This window comes from Triticum aestivum, chromosome 2D (assembly GCF_018294505.1).
Source record: "Triticum aestivum cultivar Chinese Spring chromosome 2D, IWGSC CS RefSeq v2.1, whole genome shotgun sequence".
NCBI lineage: Eukaryota > Viridiplantae > Streptophyta > Magnoliopsida > Poales > Poaceae > Triticum > Triticum aestivum.
Window position 1 is genome coordinate 490417552 of NC_057799.1, and position 14321 is coordinate 490431872.

Here is a 14321-nt window from a genome sequence, read left to right on the forward strand (position 1 = left end):
CTACTTCCAGCAAACGAAACGAACCAAGTTGAGCTTCAACTAAGGAGCACAGATTAGATACATTACTCAACTACGGGTGATTTCCACATCATCGCATCGATAAGCTTTATCAAGGTGATTACATGCATCACTGAACTGACGGGGAAAAGGAATGGAGGGCCATCTGGCACATTGTTAAATACTCCCTCCATTTCTAGATATAAGTCTTTTTAGAAATTTTAATATGAACTACATACGAAACAAAATAAGTGAATCTACGCTCTAAAATATGTCTATATACATTCGTATCTAGTTTATATTGGAATCTTTAAAAAACTTATAATTAGGAACGGGGTATTAACAAGGGGATTAAAACAAGGAAGGAACAGGGAGTATTAACGAAGGGGATTAGAACAAGGAAAGAACAGGGAGATTCCCGTTCCCGTTTGCACTTGGGAAATCATCATCTCATCAGAGAAGAAAAGAGTCCGTTTCTACTTGTGATCCAGTCCAAAGCTAAGAATCCGTGTTTACCTGTTTTCTTCTATGATGATGATCCGGACTCAGTAGTTTTTGTGTTCTTATCCAATTATTATTACATATCTCTCTTTGTTTCTTTCTCCTCTGGATAGCCCGACCTCCCCTGCATATAAGTAGCCACGTCTCCGCAGCCCCATGGCCACCAGCACCAAAGCAACGCAACCACAACCGGCGACATCGTCTTCTTCTCTTGGCGTCAGTTTTTCGGGCCTGATGGAGAACAAGGGGGCGGCAGCGGTGCCGGAGAAGGAGGCGCAAGCGCCGGCGGCGGCGTCGACGTGCTTCAAGTGGACGGTGGGGGAGGGCGCGACGCTCATGGAGCGGGCCAAGGACCAGTACAAGCAGTTCACGGAGGCGCAGGCCAGCGAGCACTGGGAGTGCATCAAGAACACGGTCAGCTCCATGTTCGCCGAGCCCATCCCCTTCTTCGGCGGAGGCGCCGCCAAGGACCACGGCTCCAGCAGCAGCAACAGCACGCCGCCGTCCGTCGAGTCGCAGTAGATCATCGCCATCGTCGTCGTCTAGATGGCCTATATATATATATATATATATATATATATATATATATATATATATATATATATATATATATATATATATCGTTTCTACTGTTTGTTTCTAGACATCGTTGTCGCTAATTAGTTCAGGTCTTGGATTAAACTCGAGGAACTGTATATTGAGGATTTTGAGTTGATTAAATTAGTGCAGTGATTATCTTGAAGACGAGCTTTTTCTTTCTTCTTTTCATGTCCCCTTATTCTGAGGCTCGACCCATAGCAATTTCGTATATATATTTTTTTCACTTGAATATGATTCTTGTTCACTTCTTCGTAGGGCTCAGTTCGAATAAATTTACAGGTTTTTTTAGAGGATCTGGATCCATGAATTCCTAGGTTTTGCACTTTATTTTAAAAGAGAAAGAGAATTGCCATCCACAAAAAATCTCTTTACAAATCAAATTGTTTTCCTGAGCTGTCAAATCTAAATTTCTGTGGTTCTGTAATCCTAGTAACACCCCACAGGGTTAAAGAGGACATATGTCACTCCAATTCTAACTGTTTTTCTTATTCGAGTCCTGAAAAAACCATGTAGCAAAAATCAGTGTTGTCATCATCGCAATAATAAACTTTAGCATCGATTAGATTAGATTAGATACATCACTCAACTGGGGGAGATTTCGGCATCATCGCATTGATAATAAACTTCGATTACAACAGGTTTCGTCCTGGGTCTCAGGCTCTCGCATGGGGCGCGGGCAAAGCTCCCAAGACTTTGTGAACTACCTGCACTTAACTCAGATTCCCTCCTTTAATGATGCCTCTATCCGCTATTCTGATATATAAATTCGATGTAGATGAAATTGTATAAGCGATTTTTTTATTTCCTTAGACTTGGACCGCGCAAGACAAGAATTTTTCGCTATTTACGATTTCATATTCTTGTTACTAGATATTCTATAGGAAGAAAGAGATACCGAAGCAGATTCAGTATAGAAAAGAAGAAATTGATACCATTCATTCCAGTTTATTTGATACCCACTTAAAGTTTCTATCAAACCATGTCTTTTTATTCGAGCTTGTTCTTTTTGAGCTTCCAATGCTTCTAGACAAGAGGTCAGTTGTTTGAACTTCAAAACCTTTTGCCTCGTAACAGCCACACTCCTAGGAAAGGAAGGATACATGGATCTGCAGTGGAAATACCAAAACATTCTCCTCCATTCAAATGTATAAGGCACTTATGGGAGATTACCATGCCCCAAGAATTTTTCAGCTCATGTGGGACACAAAATCTTTTTCTTTACATCATAGAGTCAACTCCTAAGGCCTGCTCAAATAGGAAGGGTTTCTTCTTGAACAATTATGCTTGCATTCTTTGTGCTCAAGACACCCAAGAAACTCTGCGACATTTGCTCTAGGACTGTGATTTTGCCTACAACTGTTGGAACTTCTTAATCCCAGGTAGAAGGAGAGGAATGTCTTTTTATGAGGACCTTGTTCTTGCGTTGGAAAAATTACCAGCCCCTATAGCAATGGACGTCATCATTCTGGGGTGCTGGAACATTTGGATGCAAAGGAATGGAAGGATATTCAGAAATGCCGATCCAACCTTTCAAGCTTGGAAGCACCCTTTTAAAGAGGACCTAAACTTGCTCAATCACAGAATTTGGAAGAAGAGGACCTAAACTTGCTCAATCACAGAATTTGGAAGAAGCATGATGCTTGCTTCCAAGGCTGGATTGTCTTTCTTTTTATACTAGTTTAGCTAGATTTGGTTTTCTTCCTTTTGTACCTCCCATTGTAACTTATTATTATTATTATTATTATTATTATTATTATTATTATTATTATTATTATTATTATTATTATTATTATTATTATTATTATTTATTAATGAAAATACAAAGTAGACAAAAAGCACAAAGGGATGAAGGTAGAGACTTGGCAAGATACAGGCATCAAAAGATAAACCGTTGAATCAAGAATTATCGATCGTACGAACACCACCGATGCCTTGCCATCTGCAATAACAGCTACACCAAAACGTGGACAGAGCTACTCCCTCCGTTCCAAAATAGATGACTCAACTTTGTACTAACTTTATAAAAACATCACGGGTTGACTGATCTCTCTGTTGTTCTGACTTTTGCTATCTACTAGGGTCATAAATCAGCCCAACGCCCTCGGCGTACCAGAGGGCATTGTGTCCCAGACTAATGTTTACACGATTGGTGTTGTACTGCATTTCATATCAGCAATGACAATGAGTTGTGAAGACACACAGAGAGACAATATGCAAGTGCAAGCAAATTCTATGCAGCGGATGTGAAAACAGCAAATACTGGACTGAAGCATGTAGGCAAAATTTATAACGAACTGTTTTCTCGTTTGTGAGAACTTGACAAGGTCATTATGAAATTATAACAGCTTGCAAAATTATGGACATTATCAGGTCCAAAAACAATGGCAAATAATATCACCCACTGGGTTCGACACTACAAAGCTACATACACCTTGATGTCCTATACTCACCTGCTCTGCCGTCCTCATATATATTATCTACGAATACTGAAGATTTAAGCAGCAGCTTCCTCTTTTGCCGCAGAAAGCTGGTTCTGGATATGCTGTGGGACAACGTCAAACTTGGCAAGCTGCATTGTGTACGACGCGCGCCCCTTGGACATTCCCCTCAGAGTGCTGACATACTGGAACATCTCGGCCAGCGGCACGAAAGCATCAACCACCTGCGGTCAACAGCAAAGCAAGTTCAATTCTCGAGAAATATTTCAGACAGCAGATCCTGGCAAACTACAAGTCTAATTGGAGAAATAACTCCGAGAATAAAATGGCTATCTCTCGACCAAAAAAGAAAAAGAATAAAAGGGTTATGGAATGTAGATGCTCGGCTATAGCTGACAATGGATGTTAAGTGCGGCAGGAAGATTTGGTGCACTAGACTCAAAATTAGTACATTAGATAGATCAAATATAAATGCATAATCATACTGCAATTTGTTCAATTTTACTCATGTTGTTATAGTGTTGGTCAAGGTAGTATTAGTAGTAATAGAAGGTCATAAAGGAGTACTGCTTAATACCTTAAGTCCACCTGGCTTATCTCCGAAGCTGTTAACTTGTCCTCTTCTAGAGTTCAAGTCACCAATAACATCACCCAAATGCTCCTCAGGGGTAATCACTTCAACCCTCATTATAGGTTCCAGGAGTCGTGGGCCAGCTTTCCTCAATCCTTCACGGAAGGCCCCCCTGGCTGCAATTTGAAAGGCAAGGACACTTGAATCAACATCGTGGTAGGAGCCATCAACCAGCACTGCTCTTAGATCCACAACTGGGTAACCAGCAAGGACACCGTTGGGCAAGCTTTCTTCAATCCCCTTCATCACGCCTGGTACGTATTCTTTTGGCACTGCCCCTCCCTTTATTTCACTCTTGAATTCATACCCACTTCCAGCCTCCATAGGTTCAAACCGCACAATAATATCTGCAAACTGCCCTGAACCACCAGACTGCTTTTTGTGGACATACTGAATCTCTGCAATTTTGGAAATACTTTCACGGTAGTTGACTTGAGGAGCTCCAACATTTGCCTCAACCTGTTCAGGCAATTTGTGTGAGTGTAAGTTAACATGAGAGAGAATGCAACTGTTTTCAGGTTAAGGCGGTTGTGACCGAATCACCGAAAAACTTTTGATACGAAATTCTGAAGTTTTCAGTAAGATATTTGAGTGGGAAATGATGGCATAATATAGCTAACAAACTATACATGGCACACAAATTAGCCAAGTAAACATTTTACAATCTTATTGTATAGCTTCACAAAGCTGGTGAAAAGGGACAGTGTAAGCATAGAAAGGAAATAGCATGAATCATAGGTCTAGCGCGGCACATAGATGCAATTGATGACCTAATTAATACTCCCTCCGTTCTAAAATAGATGACTTAACTTTGTATTAACTTTAGTACAAAGTTAGTACAAAGTTGGGTCATCTATTTTGGAACGGAGGGAGTATAACTTAAATATAAACATGAAGAAATTGTGGGGTATGTGCTGCATAAATACAACTAGTCAGAATACTAACCTTGAACTCTCTCTTTAATCTGTCTACAATAATGTCAAGGTGTAATTCTCCCATTCCTTCAATAACAGTCTGGTTGGTTTCCTCGTCTCTAGAGAAGTGGAAGGATGGATCTTCCTGAGCAAGCTTAATCAGTCCATTTGCCATTTTATCAGCATCAGCTTTGGTCTTTGGTTCAATAGCAACCTTAATGACAGGATCGGGAAATTCCATACGCTCAAGCACTACAAGATTATCTGGGTCACAGAGTGTTTCACCAGTAATAGTATCTTTCAGACCAGCAAGAGCTACTATGTCACCGGTCACCGCAACTGTTATATCCTCCTTACTGTTTGCATGCATCTCTAGAAGCCTTCCAATTCTTTCCTTCTTATCTTTGTTTGAATTGAGAACGTATGAACCAGCGATCAGCTTCCCTGAGTATATGCGGACAAACGTTAGTGACCCCACATATGGATCAGTCATGATCTTGAAAGCTAACCCAGAAAATGGTTCATCATCACTAGGACGTCTTTCAAGAATCAATTCCGGGTCATCTGGGTCAGTACCCTTCATTGGTGGCAGGTCAAGTGGTGATGGCAAGTAATCAACAACAGCATCAAGCAATGGCTGGACACCCTTGTTTTTGAAGGCTGAACCACATAAAATGGGGACAAAGCTGGCACCTATTGTTCCTTTTCTGATTAATCTCTTCACAGTTGCCTCATCTGGTTCCTTTCCTTCTAGATAGCCCTCCATAGCTTCATCATCCAATTCAACAATAGTTTCGATCATCTGAAGTCTATAGTCTTGAGCCAACTCTTCGAGATCAGCAGGTATGTCTTGGTATGAAAATTGTGCACCGAGTTCCTCCCCTGTCCATACAATAGCCTTCATTCTTATTAGATCAACAACTCCTTGGAAATTGTCCTCTGAACCAATCGGCAACTGTATCACCAAAGGTTTTGCACCCAAATTTGCCACTATCATGTCCCTAGTTCTAAAGAAGTTAGCTCCAAGGCGATCCATTTTGTTTACAAAACATATTCTTGGAACTCCGTACTTATCTGCTTGGCGCCACACAGTTTCAGATTGTGGCTCTACCCCAGCAACACTGTCAAAGAGACATATAGCACCATCCAACACCCTGAGAGCACGTTCAACCTCAAGAGTGAAATCGACGTGCCCAGGAGTGTCAATAATGTTAATTCTATGTTTGTCCCAGACGGCAGTTGTTGCTGCAGATGTAATGGTTATTCCTCTCTCCTGTTCTTGCTCCATCCAATCCATTGTGGCTGTTCCCTCATGAACCTCACCAATTTTGTAGTTCCTTCCAGTGTAATAGAGAATGCGCTCTGTAGTTGTTGTTTTCCCAGCATCTATATGAGCCATAATACCAATATTGCGGTAATCCTCCAAAGGCACTTGGCGATCTGGGTATAGAATCAAAAGAAGCAAGCATTTAAGTTATTAAGCTGAACACAATGATTGATTTTCAAGGGGAAATGGCGAGGGACTGGCAAATGCAAGTGTAAAATAATAATTCAAGTGGCTTGCAGACTTCAGAACGTTAACTGGTGGATCCTTGGCTGTGTGCATCCTTCATTGGTGCAGAGGCTGGGAGAAAAGCTTCCATAATCTTAAAAATTGGTCATGGTCTAAAGAACTATACCTTGAAAAAAGGTTCACTATTTCTCATATATTGTTAATAGCTCTATAGATTCAACTTTCATGAGGAACTTCCGTACGTTATATCATGTTTTTCTTTTTTGCTTGTACAGTGTCTCAATAGGCCCGTCAAAAGAGTTTGAAGAATCTATGATTTTGTTGCACAGTAAAAGCATGCTCCTACACACCGCAGTAAATAAGGTGGGCTCCATTTTCCTTCATCATATATTTACCCATGGTTCTCTTGAAGGATATGGTGTTAAGTGCTAATAATAAGAACAGGCATACATTTATACTCCCTCCGATCCATAATAAGAACAGGCATACATTTATACATCAAATTTGAACTAAAACCACGACACTTATTGTGGATCGGAGGGAGTAATAAACTTTGATACATGACACATATCCTAATTCAGTTAAAAACCCAGACATAATTGCCATATGTTTTGCTCATTATTCTGTTTAAAAGGAAGTAAATCTCGTTAAGATTTGCAGTTTCTAAAGGAGCTGCAAGTGCTTTGGTAACACTTATCCAGACATCCCACTAAGGGCTCCTTTGATTCAAAGGATTTTCATAGGAAATTTGGAGGATTATAATCCTTGGGATTTTTTCCTATGTTGGCTGTTTGATTCATAGGATTGAATTCTATAGGAATTTTTCGTAAGGATTTCTCTGTACTACTTCCCATAGGATTTCTAGCATCCAGTCAAACCAACTCTACATTTTCCCCGCAAAAAAAAAACCAACTCTACATTTTACAGACCAACTCTAATAACTAATAAGAAATTGTGAAATACAGTATTGCTTTTACAGCAAGTATTGAGCATTATAGCATTTCATCCATGTTACTTAATTATTTATCCAGCAGAGCCCACTAACAACCGTATGCACCACTGCGGGCACTGCTCTAATCTCCTCCCTTTGTGAAAATGGTGAAGCACCTAATGACTATCCAAAAGAACACACCTAAATTCACCATATATACTGGCTTGTAATCCACTCCAACTCATAGAAATGGAAGATACTCTCTTGGTCATTTTATAAAGCAGCGCCTCTACTCGGTCATTTTCTAGACAGAACTCTCTTGGTCATTTTTTAGACAGAAGTCTCTTGGTCATTTCATCAAACACGGGCTCTGCATAGAACACTTGTTAACCCACGCCTAGGCTTGCACACTAGCGCAATAGCGCTACAGCGAGAACACTTCTAAAGAAGGGACGGGCTCGACAGGAATGCCAAAAGTGACCAGCTGAGGCTCGCTCACCATTGCCGGCCATGGCGACGACCGATAGGCGCGGCCTGCGCGGGCGCGAGCGGAGGCTGGCGGCCGGGCCGGCCACCGCGGCGCGCCCGGCGGCGAAGCGGGACGCGGACGGCGCGAGGAAGGGGCGGTGGCCGAGGAGGAGGCGCGAGGCGGAAGCGGCGGCCACGGACGGCCGGCGCGCCGGCGCGGCGGCCCGCGGGAGTGCCTCGGCGGCCATTGCACTGCTGTGTGTGAGTGCCTTGGCCTTCGCTCCCTCCCTGCCTGCTGCCGCCTGCGCTCGTGGGTGAGCGCTGTGGTGGCCGCGCTTATGTGTGCTTCGAGCCGCTGCTGATGCTGCGGAGGGGAGTGCCTGCAGATAATGTGAGCCCGCGGGGCTGCGCGGACGGTTTCCCGTCTCACGTTTTGGATTGCCGCTTTATTTCAGCTCTATTTGCCTATGAGAATTCTTTTTTCACAATAACAGAAAATTATGAAGGCTTGTGTACTTTAAGCATTTGGTTGGTAATAAGTAGCTGCATATTCATGTTAATATAATCATAATTAGCAATTTCATTTAGGTCGTGCACGCAGGAAATAAATATACGCGAAGCAGGTCCTAACCCCGCGTCGACTGCAACTGGCGACTAGGGGGGTCCCATCTCCGCCGCCACGGATGAGGCTCAGCAGCGGCGGAGCTACCGTTGTAGCGTTGGGTGCAGTTTTTTTAGGGGTAAAAATCAAGTTTATTCATGAAAGTCCACACGGTGTGAGATACATCTGAGGTCATGGGGTACACCAAACCGAACGTGACGTCCTGGGCCTCTCGAAAATGAAAACTTGGCTAGACTGTGTGCTTCTACATTGACAGCATGACTCTCAAAAACAAAAGTGCAAAGAAAAAAAGATAATCGAAGGTTTATCTCACTAATAATTGCTCCATAAGTTCCCCTGGCTCTTATTAGGCCTGAACCCAATAAAATAATTAGGCTGACCCCATCAAATAAATAATGCAACGATGGATAGGCAAAAAGGCCGAAAGGCCCATAAGCAAATTCCCTTGGTCAGGGTGCTCTAGTACGCAGGTCTCTCTATGCTGAATTGTACTCGTACGTTTCCCACGCAGCCGCCGCCACGCCTTCGGTTCCCGAACTCACATCTAGCCTCTCTTCTCTCGTCTCCATTGTTTGCCGCCCATGCCTCCGACGTCGAACCCTGAAGCAAGTAGATAACGGCGGCAAGCCATCTATTGAATTCCAAATTTAAGGTACTGGCCCGTGAGATCAGATCATTACATTTTCCCCTCTTTTGTGCTCTGTCTAGCATAATAGTCTGGCATGGCAATTATTATGCCCTAGTATGCTTATTGCTCGTTCGTGGATTTCAATTGATCTAGACTTGGAACAATATTCTTCAGAGAGAAATCAATCGACAAATCCAGACAATATGGTGCAGGCAAGTCCAGGTCTCCCACTAGACGTAGACAAAGTGTGTCAAATGTCATTGCAAGTAAATCTTCCAAAGACTTAGATAAATTAATTTAGATCAGTTGCCTTATGATACGTCTGATCGGAACAGAATATCAATGCACATGAGAAATCCTAAGATGGAAAATGGGATTATGCACATATATTTTGCGAAGGGACCTTACAGGCGATTGTCTATTTTTTTATTATCCACGGAGAGAAATTTGAAGATACTCAATGGAGACTTAATGTTGTCAAGAAAAAGTTACACAATAAAATGGGTGATAAGTCCATAACTGATTGTCTGATTTGCCATATGAAGAAAGATATGTTTTCTACCATTAGTATGATGCAATATTTGATCTTGTCAATATGCTGAGAAATTAAGAGCGGGGACACTATACGAGCATCAATCTTTTTTCTATCAATAGTACTTATTTTAAGCTTATCAAACTAACTTCTTCTTTTTCCAATGTCTTCAGGAAAATGAGAAGCTATAACCGAGCTATGAATTAATTTTGCTCCTCCTTCATTTATACTTCGGCATGAGTAATATCTAAACAAGTGGTTTTCTAATTTCATCCAACCGGTACGTGTCTTGCACTCTTCGGTTTTTAATGTAAAAAATGTGGGATAAGTAATATCATAATTCTATTTTATGTTATTTTTGGGTGCCGTAAGACCGTGGAAAATTAGGCTTCACATTATTTTTTTTTGTACCAAATCCTAATGAGTCAATGAGTGAACCTAATGGCTAAATTTTCTGGCTCAGCCTCCTTCCATTGTGGATGGCGGATCTCGTGGCAGTGGCAGTGCCCGGTGCGACTTGTCCTCACGCACGGCCTGTACGGTGGTGGACGACGTGTTGCTCTCCGCACATTGTTGGTGCCCGATGGTTGAAGGACGGACGTGGTGGCGGTTAGGGGTGGTGCGTCAGTGAGTCGACCTTGTTGCTCGGCACGGAGATCCGTGAGATCGGCAACGGGTGGTTGAGGCGATGGGTGATGCCAGTGCGGGGCATCATTGTCCTCGGTGTGGCGGCCCTGGGGCATGGCGCGCGTGATTGCCGGTGCAGTGGTCGTTCATCGATGGTGGGCGCGACTCAACCAACTCTAGCGAGCTTGCGTTCTACCTCCTGATCTGGCGGCCGCCAAGGGGCGATGCAGTGCTGCGGGTGTGTGACATGGCCGATGTGCATGTTTTCTGTAACCAATGATATGCGCGCTTCGGCGGTGTTGGCAATCGGCGGTGGTTCCCTTGGTGGCAATGGTTGTGGTGGCTGCAGCATGTGAGTGGGAGGATCTTCTGCCTCCCAGATCCGGTGGTTGTTGCGGCCGGCTCGTTATGACGAGGTTGCGGGATGCAGCCGAAAGGCTCTTTTGTGGAATTTGACGGCTCTCACTCAAGCCATTTTGCCTACAGTGGTGAGATGCAGTCTATGGATGGTCGCTTGACGTAGAAGGTATGATTGTTTAGCGACAACGGTAAGATTTTAGCCTAGCGCATGTAGCAGTTGGGATTGTGGAAAAAATGATGGCGGTAACACATGATCGACTTCTATTTGGCGGTGCTTCTCATTTACCCGGTCTCGAGCACCGAGTGAAAAGCTAGGTCTGATCTGAGTCATTCCTGGCAATGGCGATGTTTTTTCGTTGTTACCTTGTTGAAGGCATTTCTTAGATATACTCAGACTTGTTCTTCAAGGTGAAAACCTAAAATACGGCCCTCTGGTGGTTGGATCTGGTGACACTGGAACTTCAATTTCATTCCCTCATAACTCCAGTGTCCTTGTGGTCAGGAGATGGCTGGTGCGGCTATGATCGTTGTTGTAGTTTCTCGATCGTTGTTTTGATCACCTTGTTTTTCTTCCTTCCTTAGGCATAGCTTTGGTCTTGTTTGACTTTACTATTTGCTGACGTGTTTCTTTTCATTTTTTTGGTGTGTGAGATTTGTGTTGGTTGTGTGCATTCTAACTACACAGAGGTCGGGTGGTGCTTGTTGTGTTTTTATCTCTTGATGCTTCATCAATAAAATTCACCCTTTCTCGAAAAAAAGAATTGTATTTGCTATGACTCTGTGTTCCGCTTGGTGAAATATTTATCCTCAAGTTAACAACAAATAAAAATTCTCAAATGAAGTCAACAATCATAGCAGCTGCTTGATTAAATGAAAAGATTTTGAGATAAAATATTTGCTAATTCGACAAGGATTATATTATTTAATGATTTCTTTATTTTATCACTTAATTTAATGACTAAGAAACTCTAATGGATTTTATTCTTCTACTATGGATCCAGAATAGAAGAATAAATAATAAGCAGAAGAATTTGATGGGGAACGTAGTATTTCAAAAAAATTCCTACGATCACGCAAGATCTATCTAGGAGAAGCATGGCAATGAGTGGGGAGAGTGTGTCCACGTACCCTTGTAGACCGAAAGCGGAAGCGTTAAGTAACGCGGTTGATGTAGTCGAACGTCTTCGCGATCCAACCGATCAAGTACCGAACGCACGACAGCTCTGCGATCTGCACACGTTCAGCTCGGTGACATCCCTCGAACTTCTAGATCCGGCTAAGGTCGAGGGAGAGTTTTGCTAGCACGACGGCGTGTTGACGGTGATGATGAAATTACCAACGCAGGGCTTCGCCTAAGCACTGCGACAATATGACCGAGGTGGAAATATGTGGAGGGGGGCACCGCACACGGCTAAGAATCAACTTGTGTGTCTATGGGGTGCCCCCTCCCCCGTATATAAAGGAGGGGAGGAGGGGGCCGGCCGGCCTCATGGTGCGCCCCTTCCTACTCCTACTCCTACTAGGAGTAGGTTTCCCCCCATTCCTAGTCCAACTAGGAGGGGAAGGAAGGGGAAGAGGGGAAGAAGGAAAGGGGGCCGCCCCCCCTCCCCAATTCAGATTGGGCTTGGGGGGGGGGCGCCCCACCTCTTGGCCGCCTCCTCTCTCTTCCACTAAACCCCATGTAGGCCCATTAAGCCCCTGGGGGGGTTCGGTAACCTCCCGGTACTCCGGCAAATGCCCGAACTCATCGGAAACCATTCCGGTATCCAAACATAACCTTCCAAAATATCAATCTTCATGTCTCGACCATTTAGAGACTCTTCGTCATGTCCGTGATCACATCCGGGACTCCGAACTACCTTCGGTACATCAAAACACATAAACTCATAATACCGATCATCATCGAACGTTAAGCGTGCGGACCCTACGGGTTCGAGAACTATGTAGACATGACCGAGACTCATCTCCGGTCAATAACCAATAGCGGAACCTGGATGCTCATTTTTTTGGGAACTCTGGATGCCCATATTGGTTCCTACATATTCTACGAAGATCTTTATCGGTCAAACTGCATAACAACATACGTTGTTCCCTTTGTCATCGGTATGTCACTTGCCCGAGATTCGATCGTCGGTATCATCATACCTAGTTCAATCTCGTTACCGGCAAGTCTCTTTACTCGTTCCGTAATGCATCATCCCGTAACTAACTCATTAGTCACATTGCTTGCAAGGCTTATAGTGATGTGCATTACCGAGAGGGCCCAGAGATACCTCTCCGACAATCGGAGTGACAAATCGTAATCTCGATCTATGCCAACTCAACAAACACCATCGGAGACACCTGTAGAGCATCTTTATAATCACCCAGTTACATTGTGACGTTTGATATCACACTAAGTGTTCCTCCGGTATTCGGGAGTTGCATAATCTCATAGTCATAGGAACATGTATAAGTTATGAAGAAAGCAATAGCAATAAACTAAACGATCATAGTGCTAAGCTAACAGATGGGTAAAGTCAATCACATCATTCTCTAATGATGTGATCTCGTTCATCAAATGACAACTCATGTCTATGGTTAGGAAACTTAACCATCTTTGATTAACGAGCTAGTCAGGCATACTAGTGACACTCTGTTTGTCTATGTATTCACACATGTACTAAGTTTTCGGTTAATACAATTCTAGCATGAATAATAAACATTTATCATGATATACGGAAATATAAATAACAACTTTATTATTGCCTCTAGGGCATATTTTCTTCAGTCTCCCATTTGCACTAAAGTCAATAATCTAGATTACATAGTAATGATTCTAACACCCATGGAGTCTTGGTGCTGATCATGTTTTGCTCGTGAGAGAGGCTTAGTCAACGGGTCTGCAACATTCAAATCCGTATGTATCTTGCAAATCTCTATGTCTCCCTCCTTGACTTGATCGCGGATGGAATTGAAGCGTCTCTTGATGTGCTTATTTCTCTTGTGAAATATGCATTCCTTCATTTGCTGCTTCCGAAGCAGCTATGTGTTGGGAAACGTAGTAATTTCAAAAAAATTCCTACGCACACACAAGATCATGGTGATGCATAGCAACGAGAGGGGAGGGTGTCGTCTACGTACCCTCGTAGACCGTAAGCGGAAGCGTTATGACAACATGGTTGATGTAGTCGTACGTCTTCACGATCGACCGATCCTCAGTACCGAACGTACGGCACCTCCGCGTTCAGCACACGTTCAGCTCGGTGACGTCCCGCGAACTCACGATCCAGTAGAGCTTCGGGGAAGAGCTTCGTCAGCACGACGGCGTGGTGATGGTGTTGATGAAGCTATCGACGCAGGGCTTCGCCTAAGCACCGCTACGATATGACCGAGGTGGATTATGGTGGAGGGGGGCACCGCACACGGCTAAGAGATCAATGATCAATTGTTGTGTCTCCAAGGGGTGCCCCCCTCCTCGTATATAAAGGAGTGGAGGAGAGGGAGGGGGCCGGCCTCCTATGGCGCGCCCCATGAGGAGTCCTACTCCCACCGGGAGTAGGACTCCCCCCTTCCAAGT

The 14321-nt window shown here is 43.6% G+C and overlaps 1 protein-coding gene across 1 annotated transcript; it reads right to left on the reverse strand.

Moving 5' to 3' along the window:
- Window positions 1-3355: 3355 nt before the first annotated feature.
- LOC123054037 (elongation factor G-2, chloroplastic) lies at window positions 3356-8403 on the reverse strand. The gene is made up of 4 exons (XM_044477684.1): window positions 8025-8403; window positions 5113-6521; window positions 4114-4626; window positions 3356-3760 (listed from the first exon to the last, which is right to left on the reverse strand). The coding sequence occupies exons 1-4, from the start codon at window positions 8239-8241 to the stop codon at window positions 3593-3595; spliced, it is 2307 nt and encodes a 768-aa protein (XP_044333619.1). The 5' UTR covers window positions 8242-8403; the 3' UTR covers window positions 3356-3592.
- Between the last annotated feature and the right edge of the window lie 5918 nt (window positions 8404-14321).

Excerpts from the sequence above, each read along its gene's own strand:
- LOC123054037 (XM_044477684.1), bottom strand. The coding sequence starts at position 8,241 with ATGGCCGCCGAGGCACTCCCGCGGGCCGCCGCGCCGGCGCGCCGGCCG. Across the intron at positions 4,627-5,112 it reads GATTAAAGAGAGAGTTCAAG|GTTGAGGCAAATGTTGGAGC; the intron begins GTTAGTATTCTG and ends TTGCCTGAACAG. Across the intron at positions 3,761-4,113 it reads ATAAGCCAGGTGGACTTAAG|GTGGTTGATGCTTTCGTGCC; the intron begins GTATTAAGCAGT and ends TGTTGACCGCAG.